Source organism: Botryllus schlosseri, chromosome 4 (assembly GCF_051294905.1).
Source record: "Botryllus schlosseri isolate E-star chromosome 4, Bs_hap1, whole genome shotgun sequence".
NCBI classification, from domain to species: domain Eukaryota; kingdom Metazoa; phylum Chordata; class Ascidiacea; order Stolidobranchia; family Styelidae; genus Botryllus; species Botryllus schlosseri.
In genome coordinates this window covers 10,546,809-10,573,275 of record NC_137239.1, presented here as the reverse complement: position 1 = coordinate 10,573,275, position 26,467 = coordinate 10,546,809, and the positions used below count along the sequence as shown (strand labels likewise).

Sequence of the window (26,467 nt, the reverse complement as noted above, 5' to 3'; positions counted from 1 at the left end):
CTTTACATATCGTGTAGTTAGATGCGTTTGGTGCACCATGATCTTGATTTCATGAGGTGTTACATGAAAACAGAACGCACTACACCCCTGATATATATATCCATGAGGATTATTGTGTTCCACTCCTTTTCACTAATTAAATGGAGTATGACAGCACAATTTGGTACCAGAAAGCGTGGTTGTAATGACTCGAAACGGGATTTTTGGGTATCTAGACTAGACTCTAGACCAGTGGTTCACAAAGTGGGCGCCTGCCCCCTCTGGAGGCATTTGCGAGCGCGAATTGGGGGCGCTAGATATTAAATTGGGAGGTAGAGGGCGCTGAGAGACTATGGGGACGGTGTAGGTTTAGAAGGAAACTATTGCGCGTAGTGTTGAAATGATTGATAAATAAAGCATCCAAATTCGCAGTAAAATGCAGAATCGATTCAGTCAGATCAATTTAGGGTCGTCCGTCTATTTATTCAGATTTACCGGAAAAGTCCATTGTGACTGTACGATGTTGATCCTGTCTATTAATTGACAATTTAGTAGTTGATAGAATCACTAGTAATCGTGCTTCATTGTGTGCTGTGAGAACTACAAAGTATTTGAGCAGTTATTGCTCACTGCAAGAGGTGATAGCGTTAAGAGAAACTGTCTTGTGTGATTTTATACTCTGCTTCAAACGAGCGCGGATTTTCAGCAGTGCCGCGACTAGGGTTGCATTTAACACAAAAATCAATTTAAAACAAACATGTTTAAAGCATAAGGCTCTAATTTGAACCATGTTTTTTATTGTTTTTATGTTTTTGCAGCCCAAGCTGCGACCATGACCTTCGACACGGCGTTCTGGTTGCGAAAAACGAATTCGCTTTTACTTTATGTGCATAATTTCCAATATTTATGAGTAAAATATATCCGTTATTAGTAATGATGAAACCCGATAAAGGTGAACATGGCACTGTCCGAATTTAGTGACAAGCCCGGCATATTTCACCGACATTTTGCGACACGTGAACTGTTCCAATTCTCAGGCTTGCATGAGCTACCGGTCCGGTTCGAATACCCAATTTTGATGGACAATCATAAGTCAATCATCTCAGACAATTGCACGACGATATGGTGATTTGGTTCCGGGATATATTTCAATTAAAAATTCTTCACTCGATAATCAATCCATAATTAATCAATCCATTCTGTGAAGTTCCCGGGCATGAAATGATTGAGAAACTGATTACATAGTGTACCAATGTTGAGTTTAACCCAAAGTTCTATATATCCAATCATTCGTTCTGGATTCACAATTGAATCAAATAGAAATACTATCATTGAAGTCGGGTTTATTTTTTCGCCATTGCCCTTCCCCGCTCATATTTGATAGGACGTGTTTTCAGTGCCGTGATAAAGTTTCTGACTCACAGCAGAAACCGACAAGACATTACGGGACGTGTACACTGGGAAATTTTAAATGAGATTGTTCTTATCAAAACTCAAACCCAATATTACGAGGATGATGATAATTATACACCAGCTTCATCCTTCTCATTATTAGCTGTCATAAACGCAGAACAGCTTTCGCTTTATGATAGGGTGTCGTGGGGGGCTGATACTTTATTCGTTGTTCAGTGGGCGGTAGCTCGAAAAAGTTTTGGAAACACTGCACCAGACAATTTCTCGGAAAATGACTCGACTCGACTTAAGTCAATACGTGTATGACTCGACTTGTACTCGAGTCATTGCGCATGACTCGAACCAAGTTATATGACTCAAGGCTGGAATGGCCAAGACCGACATTTCATTGTAATTTCGAAGACTAGTAAAGTTATTATACTCTGGTACTTGAAAATGCGACCAGCAACCGTCTAAAGTGAGGAAAATTAGTTTATTACGAATCTGAAGCATTCGATATCGCCAAGCAGCGTTGTAAAAAGTGGATTTAACACAAGGTTTGTAACCAAGTCAGAAGGCTCCGAGTCATAAGACAAATTCCCTTTTATAGTTTTGGCTTCAGTCAACTCGAGCCATTTTAACTTCATGACTGTGTCAAGTTCGTATCGAAGTCAGCTAGTAGAGGGTCAAGTCCTATTCATATAGTGCAGTGGTTCCCAACCGGGGAGGAATTCCCCCCTTGGGGGGAATTTTGCAATTTTTTGGGAGGAATTCCACTTTATAATTGTAACGGATTTCTCAAATTGTTCATGTCCGAACTGTCATGTAGTCAACCAGTTATATCCAAAAGTAAGCTCCTCATTAGGCTTACCATATTTTGGAAATCTAAAAAGAGGACAATTTTTCAGAAATTCGAGACTTGCTACAAAAACCGGTAAACTTTTTCCACTTTCTTGTGACTAAAAAAAGGTCATCTTTTCGCTCAGAGCTAAAATCACCGTTTTCCACTCCGAAATACCCGCCGGATCGTCACTTCTCCGCTAATTTACGGCATATCATTCGCAATTTGCTCAAAATCTGACCTAAATTTTGAAAAAGAGGACAAAATCTCAAAAAAGAGGACAAAAGGGCGTCCTCCAAGGACACTTTCAAATAAGCCAAAAAAGAGGACGTATGGTAACCCTACTCCTCATAGCTGTTTTTTGCTAAAGTATGTTCAAATGCTATTTGAAATCTCTTTTTCACATACGAATTCCCCCTTGTTTTTTTTTAACTAGTTCAGATGTGCTGCAGTTTGCAAGACAATTTTGTAGGACAGCGACGGCCTCTCAATCAAATATTTTTTAAGCGAGCAAATGTCTTGCCGAATCTAACACAACAAAGCCTCTAATGAAATTATTTATCTTATATTTTCAAGTCAACATTTTCAGACAGTGACAGAATATTCCAACGTCATCGATTCCAGTCAAAGAGATCGCTGGCCTTGCTTTATTTTTAGTAAACAGCTACCCGACCGAAAAAAGACATGTTAAACTTGGTGCAATGTTGCTGAAACGGCATGCGTGTCCTAACTTTCAATGAGCTCCAGCAGGAAATCTGATCACTTGTATGTTATGGATCAGGGCTGTAACCAAGTCACGAGGCTCCGAGTCACAAGTCAATCTCACTTTCATAGTTTTGACTCGAGTCATTTTCAATTCAACATTGAGTCAAGTCTGAGTCCAAGTCACCGAGCAGAGGGTCGAGTCCGAGTCATTGTATTATGACTCGAGTCCAAGTCCAAGTCATTGTGTTGACTGCTCAGTTTCCAGTTGAAGTCTTGTTGAACCCACTTTTTATAACTCTGTTTGGTGATATTGAATGATTTTGATTTATACTATACTAATTTTCCTTACTCTGAGCAGTTTCTTGTCGCCTTTTCAAGTACCAGGACCAATACGAAATTCCAATACGAAGGCCACTTTACTGTTCTTCGAAATTACAATGGAATGTCGGTCTTGGCCGTCTTATAGTCTCGAGTCATATGGCTTGGTTCGAGTCATGCACAATGACTCGAGTAAAAGTCGAGTCAATACACAGATTGTCTCTAGTCGAGTCGAGTCATTTTCCTATTTTGAAAAAATGACTCGAGTCAAGTCGAGTCTTCAGAATATGGTGACTCGAGTCTGGTCAATCCTGCTATATATGAAAGCACCAATATCATTGTCCAAATGCATACGCAAACTTGAGAAAAAAACGCGAGACCAGTAAATTTATGCATATACTGATTTTTCACAGCAGTTATATTAGCGATTGGTGCATGGTAAGCCGAAACACACAAATGAAAGTGTGGGGGTCTGTTGAGTCAAGCCTTCCAGAATTTGTTTGATTGGGACCAAGACTATTGTTTTTGGAGGTCTACAAAGTGTTGTTAAAGCCCTGCTAGAAACAAACACTCTGTACTGCCCATCTTATTCTTCGGTCAACAGGTGTTTGCGCGGTAAAAATGACCTTTTTTAATCATCGGCAGATTTCTCCTAAGGGGGGAATTTTGGCTCAAATTTCGGCCAAGGGAGGCAGGAGATGAAAAAGGTTGGGAACCACTGATATAGTGTATAGACTCGAGTACGAGTGCAAGTTATTATGTTCACTGTTCAGTTTTCAGTTCAATCCGGTTCAACCCACTTTTTCAACTCTGCTCGTATGATATAGAATGGCACGCATATATATAGTAATTTTCCTTAGTCCCAATGGTTTCTGGCTCTATTTTCCAAGTATCGGGACTGCTAGACGAAATACCAATAATGTGGTGACTTTACTATTCCTCGAAGTTACAATGAAATTTCTGTCTTTTGGGCGTCATAGTTTCGAGTCATATGACTTGGTTTGATTCATGCGCAATGACCGGATCATGAGTCGAGCCAAGACAAAAATTGTCTCGCGTCGAGTGATTATACACAAAAATATCATTACAACCCTGGTTAACAAGACTTTACCTCGAAACTGAACAGTCAACACATTGACATGTAGGCTACTCAACCCGTTGGTAGACAACTTGAACTCAGACTTGACCAAGTGATGCATTGAAAACGGCTCGATTTGACTCCAGTGAAAACTATGATAGTGAGATTGACTTGTGACTTACTTACAACTCTGCCTGAAATTGCCGTTCACCGCATTGACACCACGCTATTGTGGAAATCTGATGAAAACACCTATTTTTATACCCATGGATTTACAGAGTAGCAGTAGGAAAATCCGTATGTACTTTACCAGTGCCTCTTGGTATGCATGTTGGTACCGTTCCAGACCAAACTCCATTTCTGCATCTCAATTCAGAATTTCCCTGCATTCGGTGTCCACGTATACATTCAAACACAACCGTGGTACCGGAAATCAATTTTTCGTTATTTAACCTCATGTTCCCGTGCGGGATGTTTTGTGGTCTTTGACACGATTTTTTGATAGCTTTCTCTGTAATTTCATTTACACCGGTTATTAATAGATCGCAGTTTAAAAATTTGTACTTCTGTTGCAAATTCACCTGCACATGTAGGCGTAACGCCGGACCAACGCCCGTTCTGCTGACATGTCCGCTGGGATTGTCCTTTCAAATCGTACCCTTCGTTACATTCATAGCTGATGACGCTTCCAACTGTGTGTTTCGATTGTTGCGAAAGCACTCTGCCGTGCGGTAGTCGGTGTTCAACTTGCATGCAGCCAGTTCCTAAATAATATCCGTAATCATCGAAATGATTGACTCCCAGGAAACTTCGAGTCATGAGGTAAAAGCAGAGGTGGTCAGTAATGAAGTACTTCTACTTTTTCAAAGTACTCGAGTAGTTTTCCTCTACTTCCGGTATTTACTCAAGTAGATCTTTTTTTCGCTACTCCTGCTTTTACTTCGTAATATTATGTAAACTACTTTCTTACTTTTCGCTATTTTCAGTTTGTCAAGTAGAAGTAGTTTAATCCCCCAATATGAAAGATAGCCTAAGGAATTTCGGGGATGTTATCATATACTACCGACATTTAATTTCCGTAGAAGTCATGTAATACCCATAATTTTCTTTGCAATTGGCGCACAGTATATATCAGTGATTCTCAACCGCGGCTCTCCGAGCCGCATGCGGCTCTCGACTGCTCTCCGTGCGGCTCTCACTAACGATGTGAAGTCATTGATGCTTCTACGGAAATTCTAATTATTCATGATCATAAATAAATCGCGCCTTCAACACAACAAATGTACGTTTATGTTCACGTTTACTGACGCGAAGGTCATTCCCTGATCACAATAGAATCCTACGTAATACAAGTTGTACGGGTTGTGACGTAACATTACCGATAGTAATTTCGGTAGGCTTTAAATCCGAACCTTTACTGCTTTACTGAAGGCTCTGACCGTCTGACCTAAGCCTAATCAGGTGTCTGTAATGAGACGGGCGAAGTTTATTTCGCTCGAGACGGCGGCTCATATTAGAATACGGGTGACAAGAGACTCGGTCAATAAGACAATCAACGTTTGGGGTAACTGCAGGTACTTTATTTTCTTACTCTTTGCTTTGATCTTGATAGCGTTAGAAAATATCGGAGACTTTGGTTCAATGATAATGTCAGGTTCAGATCAACCTGCAAAGAAATCTCGCACCCTTGTGCAAGAAAATCGGGCCTTTCAAAGTGAATGGGAAGAGGCGTATTTTCAAATTGAGGAAAACGGCAAAGCGAAATGCCTTCTGTGCCCTATAATAATAAACGGTGTAAAATCTTTCAACGTTAAGAGGCATTATAAAACACATGCGGGAAAATACGACGTCTATCAAGGTGAATCAAGGAAACGGAAGTTAGAATGTCTGAAAGCAGAGCGTAGCAAACAAGGAAAAATGTTTTTTAAAAAAAAAGAACCCGAAGAGGTAACAATAACATCATATAAGATCAGTCATCTATTGGCCAGCAATATGAAGCCATATTCTGATGGCGAAATTACGAAGCAGGCTATTGTTTTGTTTACCGAAGACAATTGTTCTCCTGCCATTCAGCAGAAAGCTAAAAAATTGCAGCTTAGCAATGATACAGTAACGCGTCGTGTCGATTGCATATCCCAAGATCTGCATGAGCAACTTATTCACAAGTCGCAAGATTTTTCTTACTACTCGCTTGCTCTTGACAGCACTAACGACATTACCGACATAGAGCAATTAGCTGTATTCATCCGGGGAGTCATGCCAGATTTCAAGATTTGCGAGGAGTTTCTTACTTTGCGATCTATTCATGGCACAACGAAGGGAACCGACATGTTTCGTGAATTTCATGCTACTCTTCAAGAAGCGCATTTAGACCCATCGAAATTATATTCATTGGCGACAGATGGCTGCCCAGCAATGCTCGGCAAAAATCTAGGTCTTCAAGGACTCGTCAACAAATGGCGTGCTGAACAGAATCTTGACGCTGTGACTTGGCAACACTGCATTATACACCAGGAAAGTCTTGTTGCTAAATCATTAAAGATGTCCAATGTGACAGATATAGTAATATCGACCGTAAATTGGATTCGAGCAAACGCACTTAACCATCGAAAATTCAAGGCTTTTCTCACCGATATTGATGCTGACCATGGAGACTTGATCATGTTCACCGCTGTACGATGGCTAAGCCGAGCTGCATGCCTCAAAAGATTTTACGCGCTACTTCCTGAGATTAAAATATTTGTCGAAGGAAAGAAAGACATCCCTCAGTTGGGAAACGAACACTGGGTTGCTGACTTGGCGTTCATGGTGGATATTACCTCACACCTGTCGTCACTAAATCGGAACTTACAAGGAAATAACAAGCTCTGTCACGCCTGGTACGGGACAGTGTCTGGTTTCATTGAGAAATTGTGTCTTTGGAGAAAGCACCTAGAGGAGGGTGTTACGACACATTTTGTAACGCTTTCAAACCACCGACAGAATGGATCATTCAAAACATATGACCAGGTTATTAGCACCTTGATTGACGGGTTTAAACGTCGAATAGAGGGAATGCATCATTCCGTACCCCTGATGAATATATTTTCAAACCCAATGGCAGTAGATGCCGCCACTGCCCCTGATATTTTTCAGATGGAACTGCTGGACTTGCAGTCCGATATAGAATTGCGACTGTTGTTTCAAAGCAATGGACTCCTTGAATTTTGGGGTGCTGTTCCTGAAGAAAAATACCCCAACCTGATAGCTAACGCATCGAAGAATGCCTGCATGTTCGGTTCAACCTATGTATGTGAAGCCCTTTTCAGCAAATTAGTGAGGATCAAAAGCAAATATCGCAACCGATTGACTGATCGTCATCTGAAACAGCTCTTGTGCACAGCTTCCTCCACGATGAAACCTCGTTATGACAAACTTGTGAAAAATCAAATTCAATTTCAAGTTTCGCACTAAGTTGCAAAATAGATAGTGATCACCACAGATTTAGCGTCACGCCTTGTTCATCCAAACTCAATTCACATGCTCTCGGAACTCAGAAAGATTGTGGATTAAGTCTCAATAAACATGTTGTGACGCTAAATCTGTGGTGATCACTATCTATTTACTATCTGGAAGAATGTAAATTGTAAATCATCCGCAATCGGCTTCAACGGTGAAGGGTATACCTCGGTATACCATCGGTGAAGGGACGTGGCTGGGTAACGTCGTTTCGGAAGTTGTCCGTATGGGGAGTGCCCGCTGTCACAGTGTCGTCTGGGGAAATTGTCGTATTTGTTTTGGCCGTCGCTGTTTGAGCCAATCGCGGTTTTGGCCGTCGCTGTTATGGCCGTCGCTGTTGTGGCCAGTCGGTGTTTTGGCCGTCGCTATTAAGGCCGTCGCTATTTTAGCCGTACACCATTTCGTTGATACCATTTTTGATGATATTTTTCTATTCTCAATAAATTACGTTATTCGTGCCATCATGCGGCTCCCGACAGAGTTGAGGTTCATAAAATGGCTCCCACAGTGAAAAGCTTGAGAACCACTGGTATATATGGAGTGACAAATATGCTTTAACGAAAGTATCGCTGAATATAATTTGGATACCGGGTTGCGTGGTTCCGTTCACACCGCATTCAATCTAGCAATTACCTATTATACTTTGCAACCCATGATGTGTCGTAATCTTGGGAAGTGGACTTTGACTTTTTCAACGTTAGACCTGTTTTAACAGACCACCGTTGAAACTTTCTGGACAAAAGAAATGAAATATATTTTCCGCTTTTTCGCAGTAGCATTCCTATTTGTATTTTTCTTTCAATTACGAGTAGCCTATTATACGTTGTGTTCTAATCAGGGCGTTGGAGCCGAATAGGGAGCCGGAGCCCCGAAGCGGTGCATTTTCACCGGAGCTTGAGCCAGAGCCGGAGCCGGAGCTCTACATAAAATTCAGCCAGAGCCGGAGCTGGAGCCAGTTATTTGAGGAGTAGCTCCGGCTGTTACGTATTTCATAAGATGCTATTATATATGCAACAACCATATCTGCTTATTTCACGTAATCGAACAGCATGCCTTCGCGAAATTAAGAATCTTTGCCTCTTTTTTTTCGCTACCTTTTCTGACTAACCATGTTCCTGAGGACTCAACAGCAGAGCAATCATATGTTCAATGTTCAATATTCATACATGAGCGCCGAACCTCGGTATGCTAGATATGACTGTGAATATTGTAGGTGCTCAGCATACTCGCTATTTCATCATCAGCACATCCTTGTTGGCCTATTGTACGTTGCGAAAATAATGATCACTAGGTATTACGCAAGGGCCAACCATTTTGGCAAAAGGGCCATCTGCAATTGACGAACGAGTGCGGGGTCCACCAGCCGCGCCAAGCGCGTAAAATTTTTAATGTTTATAAATGAGCTAGGCCAATAATATTATTACTTAAGTATATTGCGGGTCTACTGCATACCACCCACGGGACTCAGATTGCAAGGACAGGACTATTCGGCATCTGGAGATATCGATATCGAAGGTTTCAGCAAATATATGACAATCATTTTGTACCTACGTTTCATCGTCAACGATCTTTTTGCGAGTGCAAACGCTAAAAGACTTTCTCTTGTAATTGCGAATGCAGTTAGACTCAATCGGGTAAATTAGGCGTTTTTTTCATTTTCAGAAGGATAGGCTAACAAGCAAGAAATCGTGTGACAATTAAAAACGCCAAGCGTGAAGAAAAAAATTTGCTACTATTTTAGTTTATAGTAATATACGACGATTTAATAGAAATGTGACTCGACCCTGGATCTACCAATGCGTCGGAACAGATATTTTAGTCACCAACATCCCAAGTGTCGCGGCCAGACTAATCAAATTTTTGGTTGTCCTTGCAATTTCACAATATGAGCAATTCATTTTCGATAATATAACAAATTCAGGAAATTGCCTCGCGGGCCACATATGGCCCAGGGGTTTGCCACCCCTGAGATAGACAGGCCCATTCGATAGTTTTCAGAACAGGAGCCTGAGCTGGAGCAATCTATGATAGAAGAAAGCTCCGGAGCCGAAGCTGGAGCAATGCAATATTTCTGCTGCTCCAAAGCCCTGGTTCTAATTATAGTTTCAGTTCTTTTGTCTGGAGAACATGCGTATTGAAGTATAAAAGCAAGTGTAGTAATGCCCTATATTTTCCTAAAATAAAGCTGTACACTATATGGAATTTTTACGATCTGCCATATTCTTAATTAACTTATACTAATTGCGCAAAGTGTTAAAGCCGCATCCAACAAACTGCTCCGTATTGCTCTTTGACTGAACTAGGCGCCTTATAATATGGGGGAGGGCGCCATGTCATGATGATCTCTAAAACCGGGTGTCCGAGTAAACAATGGATTAGTATAGCATTTCCATATCAATACTATCATTTACATCCCATGATATGGACGACTGGTTATTCTGTCAAAAATTGTTACCTCCTGGGATGCATCAATATGAATCAAGCTCTCTACACCAGTGGTTCCCAAACTTTTTCGGTGTGAGGGCCAAATTTAGAATTTAAGAGTACAGTCGGGGCCGCACGAATACTACGGCTATAAAACGGACCCAAGCAGTCATCATGGCTATTTCGGAGTAGTTTTATTGCCCTGGCGAGATTTCAAAACTTTACACTGTTTACCGCTTCTTCTCTGCTGCACTGGGCGTCCGTTGAGTGAATCAGCTTTTCTCTCCCAAACGCGCGAAGCGCGAGAAATTTCTTTAGTTTCATGACTGAATCGGTCAATATGATGGGGAATTGCATGTTTTGCTATCAATTTTCATCTTGTCTCTGTTCACGTAATCTGATTTACCGGTAGAGCTGAGTGAGGTGTGTTTGAAAAGGTATAAGGCCCGATCAATAGTAATTAAACATCTCTGGGGGTATGCCCGTTGGCAGGAACGTAGCAGCACTTCTTCAGGACCCTGGGCTCCCATAGGGTGATAAACTGACCCCGCATCACGTTGTTCGCTTTTGCCACGAAATTCAAGTTGTACTGTTTAGTGAGACAGCGCAACGCGCGAATATTTCGATAATTCATGATAAAATCGGTGAATAAGATCGGGAATTGCATGGTTGTCCTCTTTGCCCACGTAATCAGATTTACCGGTAGAGCTGAGTGAGAGGTGTCTTTGAAACTATAGACCCGTAAAATTAAACATCTTCGGGCGGGTGAACCCCTAGGTATGACTTCTTTACATGATGTTATTTCGTGACCTCCTGTCTATGCTATATCAAAAATGTAGAATTGCCCAAACCTACTAAACTGAAAGATCACACGATTTCAGATTGGTATTTCTTCACTGGCATACAATATTCTTTCCTGGGGGATGGTATTTGTCTTGTGAGGTTCAGATTGCCAAGACAAGAACATTCGGCGCCAGCCATTTAGGCGCCTATATCGACAATTAAACCTATATGTATTTTGTATATATAACAAAGTTTTTCGTAGTTCGAAGTTTTTGGTCAGCATAAAAGCAGTCCTTTACGGTCAAGGCTTTCTCGCTGCCGATCGTTCTGATACACTTCTTGGAGTCCCATGTTATATGGCCTTAAAATTTATATGTCTTGGTGCGTTATGATACCGTCATGGCCAACGCTGATATGCCCATTTCTATAAATCTTGCGTATTTTTTTTTGGGGGGGGGAGAGTACCCTACAGTCAGGATGTGCGGCGAATTGAAATGGCACGTAGCGCGAAAAATTTTTGAAAAATTGCCTAAATTGTCAAAAAATGATCTATAATTTATGCTGATTCACGAAATTATTTTGGGCCCCCTTCGAGCTCGGCCCCCCTCAATTGGGGGGTTTGGGCTGCTGCAGTTACGGTCCTGACTAATGGACTACCAATTATGCTGCTTTTAGCCGGCTAAACAGTATGCGTCTCGGCGTATTCAGCCGTGAGTCACGTGTTGCACATCTAGTTATCATAGGGTAACCGTACGTCCTCTTTTAAGATGATTTGTCCTCTTTTTTGATTTTTTTTAAAGTGTCCTCGGAGGACGCCCAAATGTCTTCTTTTTTAAGGATTTTGGTTACATATAGGGCCAAATTCGACTGATATACATTAAGTCAGCACTGTAGGAACGCTACGGCGGCTATTTCGAAAGCTGGACCTTTTTTTCAGTCAACCACCTGTTAATGTGAAAGAAAAACTATATTTTCCGGGAGTTGAGCCTCTTTTTCTTTTTTAGTCAAGCGACCGCGAAGTGGGAAAAAGTTACCATTTTTTCAGGATTTTTCTTCGGTTTTGAAAGTTATCAATGCCTATTTATATCTATAGCTACTGCTCGTTCAACTGGAGGGTTAGGGCATATTGCATTGAAACAGCATGGACGTAACGTTATCAGTCTATGCTCACAACTTTCCTGCAATTCCATAATTGAAAACTACAGAGGCTAAGCCTAGCAAGAGTATTTTATAAATATAAATTTTACTTTTGTCATTAATCGATTTCCTAATATATTTTGGGGGCCGCAAGAAGGCTATCTGGGGCCGTATGCGGCCCTCGGGGCCGCGCTTGGGAATCACTGCTCTACACCTTCCGCATAGCGCCTTTTGCAGCTTTTGACAGTCCGTGCAAACGCATTACGATTGTTTTCACAACTACTTACTTACTTGAGTAGATTTAAAGTCGGTAAATTCTAGTTCTACTTCAAGTAGTTTTCGGTGACTTGTCTAAGAAGTATTTCTAATCGTACTTGGGTAGATTTTTTCGTCGCTACTTCTACTTCTACTTGAGTAGCTTTCTTGACTACTTTGACCACCTCTGCGTAACAGTACAGATGCCGATATTGATATTAATTCAGAGGATGCCGTTACGGTGATCACGACGGCTGCTGTCCCATGTAGACAACAGTGTTGGGACAAGTCACTACCTTCGAGTCGCCAGTCATCTCGAGTCATTGCACATTTACACTCGAGTCGCGTCAAGTCAAGCCAAGTCAAGTCAAGTCAAGTCAAGTAACAAGTCAAGTCAGCAGTCAAGTCCAGCTGAATTTATTAAGTACGAGACATAATTCAAAGTCATTGTATTTTGCCAACTGTTTTAAATACACAAACTGAGTCCCCATTTATTCTGAGTGAAGGAATGAATAAGGAGCTGGATATACACGCTACAAGACGCCGTATCACTCACGTATATGCGCCGAACTGCTAAACTACGCAAGTATAGCGGTATAGCCTCAGTCTATATTTAACTGCCAAAATACTGGATAACATACGAAACCTCAAAAAGTTCCAGAAATGATATGATGCAATACCCTACCCTCCTATATATCCATGGTATACAATTGTATACGTACAAACTATATTCGTTAGATTCAAATTAGTGGTTCTCAACCTTTTTTTAGACGCACCCCCCTTTATGATAGTGAACAATTTCGAGCCCCCTGATCGTCATATCACTGAATCCAACCGGGATGCTAGCAACCCCGACAGATTGTTTGATGGCATGGGAGGTTATGACTGTTGATGAGAGAATTCGAAAATAATAAATTCGTTTTGTATATAGGGAACCTCGCGTGAATTGGAGGTAACTCACGTTCCCTTCAGATTTTTTACGCCTACCCGAGGGAGGCGCGCCCCGAATTTGATAACCACTGATTTAAATCATACAAGAGGGTTGAATGAGGTAGGCAAGTTATCGACAACGTAAGCTGTAATCTCCGATCACTGCGCTTGCGATCAATTTATCTGTAATATAATAATGGAGGTTCGGTAAAACGCACAACCAATTACTGATTGGTTACCAATCCGCTCGTATGCAAGATACAACGATTTAGTCGACATCGATTACGTAGTGACTTGAAATTAATTTGTAAATTTAGCTTCGGGTCACGAGTAATTCTGCATTCCTGAAGCGTCGAGTCTAGTCAGGTCATTTTGGTAAAGTGACTCGAGTCAAGTCAAGTCATACGAAAAGGGTGACTCGAGTCATCCCTACACTAGTAGACAGTCCGGCAGAAAATGTACTGGGCCGCAACTAAACTCACGGAATCCCCACTAGAAAAAGCCCAGTCATAAAATCGAATGGTATAGTTCTATAGGTGTTCGTATTCGTAGTCCAACAATTGCCGTACTTACAAGTTACGCCATGGTTTCGTAATCCATAGAACGCATACAACTCGTAGCGTGCGAGATGGTGTTTGGCATGCAAAACATATGTTAAAACAAATGCAATTTTGAAGTCAAACAGGAGTTTTGAAAATTGAAATCCATGAAGCTCGATTAATTAGATTCAGGGGTGGCCAACCTTTTCAGCCAAAGGGCCACATTTCGATTGACGAACTATTGCGCGGGCCACCAGTCGCACGAAGCGCGAAAAATGTTCGAAGTTCATAGGTCAATAATATTGTCACTTGACTTTATTGCGGGCCTGCTGTATATCGCGGTGCTCAGTTCGCAAGAAATGGTCTATTCGATGCCCGGACAGATCGATATCGAAAGCTTCAACCAACATGCGTCAATCATTTTGTGCATGGGTTTTGTAGTCGACGGTCTTTCTGCGAGCGCAAACGCACGGTCGCATATGTTGAACGACACTATGTCTAGTAATCGTGAATACAGTTAGACTCAATTTGATACATTAGGCGTTCTTTCATTTTCAGAAAGGGGGAACAATATTAAAAGCAAGATATCGAGTGACAACATGTTGCGCGAAGCGTGTATAAAATTTTGACTTTTGATAAATCTATCGCAAATTATTCTGCTTTATCGTAGTGTAGGAAGATCTACCAAAATGTGACTGGCTCATGGATCTGCCAATACGTCGGAACTGATATTTTAGTCATCCCATCTCTAGTGTGGCGGCCAGATTAACGGTAATCAAATTTTTGGTTGGCCTTGCAAGTTTACAATCTGTGCCATCCAATTTTGATAATATTAAAAATTTCGGAAATTACCTCGCGGGCCACTCAAAACCTTCTCGCGGGCCACATGTGGCCCGCGGTCCACGGGTTGGCCGGCCCTGAATTAGAACCTGTTACTTATGCTTAGCGACGGAATAAAATAATTTAAGTTCCACATCTAGGTTTGCGTTTAAAACACAAATCAATTTAAAACAAACATGTTTAAAACAGGGCCCTTGTTTGAAACGTCTTTTTTATTGTTTTTTAATACATGACATCACGGATATTCAGTTGTGACGTCATATTTGATTGAGATTGACAATTGACGAAGTATATTCGTACTATAGCTGTTGAACCGACTATTTTGAGGGTTCCAACCATCCCATACCGCATGGGCGGGCAACTTCTCCGGTCGGTGGGCCTGATATGGGAAGATGAAGAACTTGGCGGGCCGAATTGCACAATCAATTTATTAATCGCGTATTTATCCACCTATACAAGGAATAATTAGTATTTATAGTAAACTTTAAGTTAAAAGCATAAAGATATCTGAAACAGTATTTAATGAATATAATAACCCAGGAGCCGGCAACCTTTTATATGCAGCGTGCCAAAATGTCAAAAAATGTCAAATTATTACCAGGTTGCGTGCCGAACATTCAATTTAATAATATTTAACTTTATAAGCAAGGAATAACACCAACCGTTTTTCTGCAGCTGGCACCGGCATCCGTTACTCGACTGATTTTTGAATTTGGTCGCGAAGGGAATAAATTTTGGTCGTTATCGCACCCAACCTATCGGTTACAATGTACGTAATATTTAGGATCAGTCGTGCGATGATCGATGTTCTGTGGTTGATTTGGTCGCTTCCGAGTCCACTGCGTTCGGTACCATATGTAATAAGTGACAGGACAACCAGTGTCGTTACGATGATATGGTTTGATGATGATGAAAAATGTACCCACATTACGGTTGATCTGACACCAGATTTGTCTGCAAAGGTCGCGTTGAAGCGGTAAAGAACGTTGTTAGTCCAGATCAGAGTTGGATCAATTACATTATTTCAGTTCAATTACAATTACAATTACAATTACTTTCATGCATGTTTCAATTACATTACAATTACAATTACTTCATGCTAAAAATATCAAATTACAATTACAATTACAATTACTCCTTGCATGCTTCAATTACATTACAATTACAATTACAATTGCTGCTGTTGAACATGTAATTGAATAATCATAAATTCAACCGTGCTCCTTGACAACCGTAGCGTCGTATTTAACAACAATTCAAGTCTAGTTCAGATTGTGTAGTAATAAATGCATTTATGTGCGTACATAGTTGGCTATGTAAGATGTCATTGTGACGTAATATAAGCGTGTTTTGTATGCTCGGTAATTATGGCTCACGTAATTGGAAATGTAAAATGTTATTTACCTAATTTCCTACGGGTTAGGATTAAGGATAGGGTGCAGTATGTCGTTGAAAAAGTATTATAATATATGCACGTGTTGGATTTGCGTATATAGTATATAATTAAAGAAATAATATTATTTTTATCGAGGGACGTAGGAATTAGGATGAGGAGTAAAAACAAAACCGTGCTTTGTCAGATAAGACGTTATATAATGTCCAGTGGTCAGGTTAGTCAGCCAGACGAAGTAACGATGCAGCATCGTGATCTAAAATCGTATTGTAGATTGCCAACCCACGGATAGATGCGCAAGATGTGAGTCACGGATGAATGCACCGACAAACGTACTGCAGAGCCGGCTAAAAGCAGCAAACGTTGTAGTCCTAGAGCTGGCGATCCATGCGTCCAAATTTGATGCATCTGGTATTTATCGTAAGCTATTGATGTACTAATTCCGAAAATACAAAATAAAATCTCGTCAGGGCAATGTAACTGCTCCAAAATAGCCGTTTAAGGCCGACTGTTCTGAAAAGTGAGAACGCTGCAGCAGCATGACCACAACAATCACCAAATACGCCCAGCGATTGTTCAGAACAATGCCGATTCCCAGACTTTCACGACTATTTTGGGATGGTACCATTGCCTGGAAATATACTTTTATTGCGGAATCAGTGCGACACTAGCTTTCGATTAGGACCATACATATCAAATTTCGACGCTTGGATCGCCAGCTATGGGACTATCAATTCGGCTGCTTTTAGCCAGCTCAGCAGTTCGCTTCTCGGTGTATTCAATCGTGAGTCACGTGTTGCGAATCCATCCGTTGGTTAGTAATCTAAAAATTGTATACAATGGCAGCCGAGGCCAGCATAGCGGTAAAAATAAAAAAACTTCGCCCGCAAGGGCGCAGTTAAGGGCTTCCGCGAATGGATCCACCAAATTCCTTGTCGACATTTAAAGAGAATGCATTATAAGTCAATTATTTTATGTTGTGCTTGTCAGGTCTCAATAGCAATTTAATGTAATTGAAATTGTAATTGAGCAAAATTTTTGTCAAATTACAATTACAATTACAATTACACAAAATAAAAATGCTTCAATTACAATTACATTAGAATTACATTAAAAAATGTAATTAATTACATTCAATTACAATTACAAATTACAATTGATCCAACTCTGGTCCAGATATATTGAAATCGCTTGCAAGCCAGACGTAACTGAAAGAATATGTTCGTCCGAGAGACGAACACGATTCCAAATTCGCATTTCAACACCCGGGGCTCATTATTTTCCTCGGTGGGACAAAATAGCGTAATGGTTAAGCGTCCGACCTTGATCGGTAGGTCGTGGGTTCGATTCCCGGCCGGATCAGACCAAAGACCTGATTAGTAACACTGGTATCCATGGCTTCCCTGCTTGGCGCTCATGCATTACTGGGGTAGCATGGAGGGGTGGTGCATGACTTAGAAAGCCGTAAAGGCTATAACTGCACTTCCTTGTCCAGCGGCATATGCACATCATGCCCTCATGGTATGCATATGCGCAGATCATGTGTATGTGTATCATGAGTCGGTGTATATGCCGCAAAAACATCAAGGACAAAAATAAACTACGTCATTTCCTTTCCTTTCCATTTAATACGTGCGGCTCAAGCTGCGGGTGGCGCCTTGGCGCGTTGACAGTGGACATATCAATGTCGAACGTTTTGCGATTCATGCGGGGGTTATATAGTTTCAAGTTTTTATCGCCGCCAATCATTTTGGAAACACATACAACGCAAGCGATTCACATGGTCGTATGTCGTCGGATACTTTAAATTTAGGTCGCGTCTTCTATATCGTGAAAATGCCCACCACCAGAATGCGGGTTCATTTAATAGTTGCGGTCCCGTTGTCTGCACAGTGAACACTCCCATGCTAAAGCATCCAAAAGGTTTGATAAGATATTGGGTTGACGTTCTTCCATAACGGCTAATACGGTTGGACCATACATTATGCATATTTTTAAAACATATTCTGTATACATATACAGCTATTTATTGGGGGTTACCACATTATAACCAAGACATCTGGTTTCAATAAATTTCAAAATAAGTAAAGTCGGCCCTGATAGACCCTATTTTATGTTGATTTACGAACTAATTTTGGATCGCCTACGAGCTTTGTACATTTTGATAACTCCTGTTCACTTTTTGCAAAAACATGTTCTCAATATGTCGTTTGCGTGAAATCGTTTGGTGTGCCATGAAAAATCATCTCGGGAGTTACCAACCCCTGTATTAACCTAATGTAATCCAATAGCTGTTGAAATCAATCAGACATCTGTGGTCGATCAAAGTTGCAACAAGTTTTTTGAACTTGGACTGCATGCAGTAAAGACTGCACGAGTGCACGTGAACATCAGTTATATTGTAACGCAGCCTTGTCTTGTTAATGGTAATGGCCCAATAGTTTAGTTAATTCACGGCCTATGTTGAAAAAAACTGCATGAAACAGACATGGGTTAATCGCGATTAGCAATCGTAATAGATTACGACGATTACAGCATTTTCAAGTAATCGTAATCGCAATCGATTACATTCGAGAACATTACGAAGTAATCGTAATCGACTACCTCCCATATCTAATCGATTTCTTTATGAAAGAACGATTACTTTTTATTTGTACAATGACTATGAAATAACTGAACATTCATACACAAGGAAGAGATATTATACCTGGTTACGTGTTTAGTGATAGCTTGAACGTCTGATTTTCAAACGCCACTGCTCATTATTACTGTCAGAAGTACTAGCTTTGCTCGTTATTGTGTAAGAAGTATCCACATATCGTAAATAGATATTCGATGTACATTGTAGTGTGATTGTAAGAACACCCGCTGTGCTGTATGTCAGGTTTTCAATACACTCGAAACGCCACCACTTCTCAGCAGGATAACTAATCACCACTCTGCCTATAGTTTCAAATAGTAACTTTTGTATTGCTGTCTGGTTATGCTTAGTTAAACGTAGTTTGCCCGCTGCTGCTTGGCGAGCAGTAGGCCTATAGTACGTACGTACGTACACCGGACAAAGATTTAAAATTTTGTACTCGCTTTCCACAACGAAGCATTCATAATCAACAGCTGCCGATATATATCATTACCGAGCCGTTCTTGCAGTATCTGAATTAACTTGAAGGTAGAATTTTATGTTCACTTTAGCTTATTCTCATATGACTTTACTTGAAACGGGCGCCAATCGTTATTTCACAATTCTTTACTCAACATTTGGACCTGCCGCCATAGTCATCCGCTTATATACCATGTTAGCGTGGGTTGCAGCCAGAATCAGGGATTAAAACAGAAATTCGTCCCCACTCCAAACGTTGGTCTTGGGCCCAAACAAGAATGTAAATATTCAAGTAGAAGACCGAATTTCGTTATTAATATTGGTAATTGCATAATATTTCTATTCATTTTTAATCCGCTCTCAGCCCCCGATGGTCAGATTTACCTACAAGGCTTGAGGCACATAACTCATAATGATAATATCTGATATTTTATTATAATTACCCTAGTGCATGTTTTTAATTATTGACTTCCGCTCTGTAATCAAAAGATATTGTAGTCGCCGAAACATAGCAGACTAAATGAAAAACCTGTGAGACGCACAGACAAATAGTCATGTCTTTAATCCTCTGTGGGTGCCCTGGAAGGCATCTGCATTGTGGGCTCAGATTTAAAAGACAGTGCTATTAGTCACGCGTTCCCAGCGCGGCTATTGATAATGCACGCATACCCTAAGTTGCGGCCAAGGTTTTTCCTTAGTAGCACACTTTGTGGAGTCGCAGGTTGGCCGAAACTGCACATGTCTTTTGGTTTGTGGTGGCGCGGCGCGGTAATGACCGGCACCGAAACGCCTATTCCTATAAATTAGACATGCTTTTTTCATGAGGGTAAGACGTACGCATTTCAAAATCAAGCTATCTATAGAGACATTTAAATCGCGAAGCTTGAAGAAAATTTTCATGTTAAATAAATCTCTTCAAAATACTCAAGAATTTATGTTGATTTTACTAAATACTTCTTATTCCCCATATAGCTCTCTTCCCATCCTGTTGGGAAATCTAGGGTGCGGCAGTTACGGACCTGGCATGAATGCAAATCGTTGGGTGCGATAAACCGTCCTCTTTAAAATGGGCAATTGGTACATTATGATATAACAAGCAAATGACGCATCATTTTTAAGATAGTTGTTATCTCATTTGGCCGTTTCAGCGCAATCCTTATATTGTCTCCAATATATCTTCTAATATTACTTCTAAGAAGCAAAATGAATGTAATCATCAGTAATCGTGATTACGTTTGCAATGTAAACGTAATCGTAATCGATTACATTCATAAAGTAATCACCCCATGTCTGGTATGAAATCGATTCAGACACACACTGCCAGTGTGACGTGATGTCTCCGTACCTTATTTTAAAAGAAAAAACACTAGGGGGCGCCAAAGAGTGACCGGAATTTGGTAACCCTATCATACTCCTAACACAGTTTGCTTACGCTGACTGAAACAGTAAATGTCCGAATTTGGCTCAGCCCATCCTTTCTAAAACTTGTAGGCCTTTTTTATCAAAGCTATTATCTAGTTTACTTTCGCAATCGTATCCATTTCCCTTGTAGTTGCTTCGACAGCGACATTCGTATTCGTTTTCATTCAACCTCTGACAGTCCGCTTGTGCATGGCACCGTCGCTGGTTTCTACGCACACATTCATCTTCTTGTCTTTCTGAAATCATAATTGAAAGTTACTCGAAGCAATGTTTCTCAATGTTAATCAAGTGAATTAACCGCGGCAGTTATGCCCATCGCCAGAGTAGCCCGGAGAACAATAACATCTCGGTTTTTTATCCTCTTGCCGCCGCTCACATTGCGCCCACTTGTGACAGTGTCTTCCATTTTCTCGTTCACAGTCTGTGGCCTCTGTGAGTCAAGGAGTTGTTTCAGTCATTAGCGAAGTCAGACCTGGAATTATTTATGATTCGAGCTGCAAAATCAATGGGTAGTGGGTTCGAGTCCGACCAAGGTCGACTCGAGAATTCCTACCTAAGTGTGGGAGGTTTATGTACTAGGCTACTCCTCGCCATCTCGTCCGTGTAAGCGGTGTCTTATAAAGCGTAAAAGTGAATAGTGGTACAAGTCGGCAGCTGGAGAATAAAAATTATGAAAATTGGCCTGTACAGTTGTAGAGTTGAGTTATTTTCCATATTCAAGAAAATGAAAGTCGGATCATCACGAGAAATTTCAATTCAACTCTGACTCGATTCCATTCGAGTCATGTCATGACATGATTCGAGTCTGTATCTCATGAAGACAGTTGGGGAGTTTGAAATCGAAGATTACTAAGCCAAAAGCAAATGCTAAAATACTGACTTTCGCATCTTGGCTGTACACCCGACCAGTGGCCGCTTGGCATACAAGTTCTGGTCTTTGAACCAACGATCGTCATTCCCTTTTGGCATCGATATCCGACCTTATTTCCGACTGCGCACCCTCTGTTCATTGCCACGACGCCGTTTCCCATATGATGTGGAACCCCACACTTTCCTTTACATACGATTCGTTCGCAAGTGGGATTCGTGCCAGACCATTTTCCGTCTTGTTGGCAGGTTCTGGATTCCCCACCAATCAACTCGTACCCGTGCTGACATTGGTAACTGATTTTGCTTCCGACTTTGTGCGATCCGTCGCTAGTGGAAAACCACCCATGTTGTACGTTGTTAGGTGGATTGCATCTTTTTAGCTCAGCATCCTTCTCTATCGTGGAAATACGTCAATAGTTTTAGTGGTTAGTTATCGCATATTGTTCTCAACCAACAATGAAACTCGATTACTCTGACATTGCATGCGACTAGGGTTGCACTAAAAACAAATGATTTTGAAAACACTTAGTTTAAAGATAGGTATATTTTTTAAACATTGTTTTTTTTAATACCATTCATTTTTTTAAATTGTATAATTATGCCATAGTTGTGTAAATACTTTAGAAAAACTTGTAGTATGATCCCACGGACGATTTGCGTTCAAAGATATTTTTGGTCCCTTTAAGACAGGAGTCGGACACCTTTTTCGTCAAAATAGTCATTTTTCCCATATATTTTAAATTGTCAATGTTACTCCTCTGTGACGTCACAATTTCAAACTCATGACGTAATGGCTAAAGAAAAATGAAGTACAAACAATGAGAAGTGTACTTAAAAACGGGCCATATTTAAACGCGTTTGTTTTAAATTGATTTTTATTTTAAATGCGGTAGGAACGACAATAAAACAACGTAAATATCCAGCTAAAGTCGATTATTGTCGAAGGATAGAATAAAGAAAGCTCTCTATGCTGTAATGAAAATCATTTCCCAGAAATCGGGCCATGGGTCCAAACCAGGTTTAGCACCCAATACCTCTTAAAATCAGTCATGCGTAACATTACGTTGAAATAATTCTGCCGCAATTTTGTCTTCACGAAAATTGAGAGGTAACGTATCTCGGGAAATCTGACTTCACGACGGATCACCTGCAATATTTTAGTTTATGATATTTTATTCTGGTCTGAGTTTTCCTACAGAAACACCTTTAAAATTAGATATGCCGAATCCGGATAAGGACAGTGTTTTTAATTTCTAGTTTATAAAGGCGCAGAGCTCCGAAAGCTCGTGTAACTAATAAAGTTATATTCATACAAGTGGACGTTAAATAGGGTGTGGAAGCTACCAAAGTCTTAGTTTATAAAGGTTGGTTGTTCGCCTCGATGTTTGTATGAACGAACGAACGGCTGGTTCCTGCAGTGTACCAGAACTTCCATCTATTGCTGAAGTATGGTTAGAAAATAATCGACGACAGAGCAATAGATTAGAGCAGGATTCTTTTGTTATCCGGATTTTAACAATAAAGACGGAAATGCCATGGTCCGGATTGAATGAGATTCCATTTTATCGAAAGGTATTGAATCTGGATCCCAAAAGATCGTGGTCTCTACTCTCTAGTGTATTTGTGGGTTTGGGACTCGCGTAGAGATAAAATTAGATGTAGAACACAGGGCGGGCGACGGTCCTCAAAAGTAGTATTGATTATTCTTTGACGGTCCCGAAACCACCGTCGCGGTGCACTGATATACAGATCTTACTTCTGTGGCAGTTATATCCATCACCTCCATACCCCGGAGAGCAATAACATCGCGGTCGCGGATCGCTCTGTCGTCTCTCGCATTGAGCCTTCTGATGGCAGTGCCTTCCTTGCTCTCTTTCGCAGTCGGTCGAATCTAAGACAGATCGATTTGATTGCGTCCGCGATTGTAGCGTATATTTCGCCACTTCACAGCTGGACAAACTACCTACATTTGTATATCCCATCACCGGCTTCATAATTTTTTATAGAATATGTTTTGCTACATTCAGAACCTGAATTTGTGCTGCATACTCGGTTCACGACGCTCTTGTGGGAGAATCAATGGAGACCGACATCAATATTACGCAGAATATATTTTTAATGACGTGGGAGAAAAAACCTTACCGTCAAGGAATGATACATCTTCGTGCTGGATTTTGTGAGCAGAAACATGTAAGTCATATTATAGACCAGTGATTCCCAAAGTGGGCGTCAGCCATACCCTGGTAATCAACATATAGTGTATTGTTACATTAATTTAAGGTCGCAAAATGGAGCATTAATTGCCCATTAGACTTCGCATTTGCTTGTCATTCGCTGAAACTTATCGCATTGACATTACCATATAACAAAGCTATGGTGGCGAGATAGCGCGGTGGTATAGTCCGCGGCTGCAACAACAATGGGTGCGGGTTCGAGTCCGACCGAGGTCGACTTCAGAATTCCGATATCTAAGTGTTGGAGGTTTACCTGGGCTCCTCCTCGCCACCTCATCCGCGTTAGCGGTGTCTTACAAAAAGTCTAGAGGTGGTCCATGCTATAAGTCGGCAGTTACGGAAAATGAAGAATATCGGCCTTGGGTAAATGACCAAAGTAATCGAGAAACACCATGAATACCACAAAACAAAACAAAAATACCAGAGCTACATCAAGAAAATAGTGCCATTGCAACCATTGTCAAATACCGAAGACACGCAATCATTTTATTAGATCAGTGGCTTAGATATTTTTCAATGGTCAGTGGCTGGTGGGACAATGGCATGGAGACAAATATGCTCACTTGATTTGTAAATCGAAGAGTATACTACACTCTTAGCCAAAATAACGTGTAGTCATGCCGTGTACCACCTGTGATATATGGGTGTAAATCAGTGGTTCCCAAACGGTGGGGAATTTCCTACTGGTGGGGAATAGACGCATTTATTCAAAATTATATACAGGACAGTCTACATATTCACGGAGACACATGCGCAATTACCGTTACCAGTTAACTGCTCTGGAATGTATGTATCGAAAATTATATTGCGTGTTGTTCACAAAACCTCATTTTTAACTCTAGGTGGCCAATGATGGCGTCACAAACGCATCCAGCATGACTAGTTTGACGTGAAATACCGCTTTCGCGAAATTTTGAGCGTTTCTGGTATCGGTTCACAATACGTTTTATGTTGCAGTTTGAGGCGATTTTCTTGCGTACTGGTATGGTTGTGTGTCCTGTGTAGTGAAACCAGAAGATAGCTGCTCTGTGATGACAAAAGTGCTGGGTATAGTGGGTAGCAGGATCGTAAATGCCGCACCCCAAACCCCCCATTTGGGGGGGCGAGCTCTAAGAGGCCCAAAATTATTTCGTGAATTAACATTAATTAAACTATTTTTTTGAAAATAGCTGGGTGCGCGATTTAATATTGCCAAATATCTGATTATTTGGTTACCCTACCCCCACGAAAATACGAAGAATTTATAGAAATGGAGACTTCGGCGTCGGCCATTACTGCGTCACGACGCACCATGACGTCACATGCAACGTCATGCAACTCAGTGAAGTGTGCCAGAACGATCAGCAGCGAGAAGACCTTGGCCGAGAAGAAATGGCCTTATGGTGAATGAAAACCTCGATATGTACAATATAGGCTACATATATGTTTAATTGTCCATAGGTGGCTAAATGGCTGGCGCCGAATGTTCCTGTCCTGGCGATCTGAACTACACAGATCAAATGTCATCTCGCAGGGAAAAATTATTTGCCAGTAAAGAAATACCAATTTGAAATCGTGTGTGCCTTTTAGTTTGGGCGATTTCCATATCTTTTGACATAGCAGATATAGGAGGTCACGAAATAGCATAATGTAATGGAGTCAATATACCAACGGGTCCGCCTGAAATGTTTAATTCTTCTTTAGGGGTCCCACCTTTTCCAACACACCTCACTCACCTGTACCGGTAAATTTGATTACGTGAGCAGAGAGGCGATAAAAAATTGATAACAAAATATATGCAATTCCCTATCATATCTACCGATTCAAACCACGAACTATATAAATTTTTCGGGCTTCGCGCGTTTACTCCGAATACGGCGACGCATTAAACAGTATACCCAATGTAGCCCAAAATATAGTTATGAATTTTTTTTTTTCAAATGTATACTATTGGACATGAATTTTTGTGGATATTGCCTATACTATAGTTCATGGTTGACGAATAAAAGTATTCTCTCTCTCTCTCTCCAAAGTTAGGTTTATCACCCTGTGGGGGCCCACGAACAACGTTTTTTGGGCGGGGCAGACGAAGTGCTGCTACAGTACTGGTGGGGAATGAAGGTTCGGAATAAATCAGAAGTGGGGATTGACGACAAAAAGGTTGGGAACCACTGATGTAAATTCGTACACATTTTAGTCCAAATGACGCTTGCATGTAGGGCTGTAGGAAGGTGTGGTCGTAGGCACGGAAGATTTATAACTACGATGTAATACTCAGTTAGGTTCTGTTGTCTGGCAACATCTTTTTGGCATCAATCCCCAGTCTATTCCGTAAGAGTGCGTGTGTATACGTATTATTATTTTGCGATGTACACCATAGGCCAGTGGTTCTCAACCGGGCTCCGTGAAGCATTTCCAGGGGGTCCACGAAGCCTCAAAATAGTTTATAACCTAATTTGAATTTTTTTTAATCGGAAAATCCTGAGGCACGATTTTGGCTTCATTACCAGTTAAACTCCAGAGCTCACATCAACAGTATTGCCGCCTGATATGAAATAATCTACTGCGCAGACTCAATAGCCTACTGATACAAACATTTTGCTGTTTAAAGATGTTTCATTGTGACTACGAAATGTTTACAAAAAACATTTTCTCCAGCGATACACGTAACCGTTTTTTCCATAATATAACTTCATGATAAGCTGCTAGATAGAAATGACCAGACCTGACGTTAGGTGTTCATTAAAAAA

The 26,467-nt window shown here is 40.9% G+C and overlaps 1 protein-coding gene across 2 annotated transcripts in view; it reads right to left on the bottom strand.

Annotated features, from left to right (window-relative positions):
• The window catches only part of LOC145437019 (sushi, von Willebrand factor type A, EGF and pentraxin domain-containing protein 1-like), a 44,615-nt gene that overhangs the window by 5,710 nt on the left and 12,438 nt on the right, over nucleotides 1-26,467 (bottom strand). For both annotated transcript variants that reach the window (XM_080314187.1, XM_080314188.1), the window contains 6 exons: nucleotides 23,261-23,395; nucleotides 21,515-21,898; nucleotides 20,933-21,064; nucleotides 20,736-20,870; nucleotides 4,895-5,077; nucleotides 4,624-4,824 (listed from right to left, as the gene is read on the bottom strand). In XM_080314187.1, coding sequence (XP_080170313.1) covers nucleotides 4,624-4,824; nucleotides 4,895-5,077; nucleotides 20,736-20,870; nucleotides 20,933-21,064; nucleotides 21,515-21,898; nucleotides 23,261-23,395 — 1,170 coding nt within the window. The remainder of the gene's footprint in view (nucleotides 1-4,623; nucleotides 4,825-4,894; nucleotides 5,078-20,735; nucleotides 20,871-20,932; nucleotides 21,065-21,514; nucleotides 21,899-23,260; nucleotides 23,396-26,467) is intronic.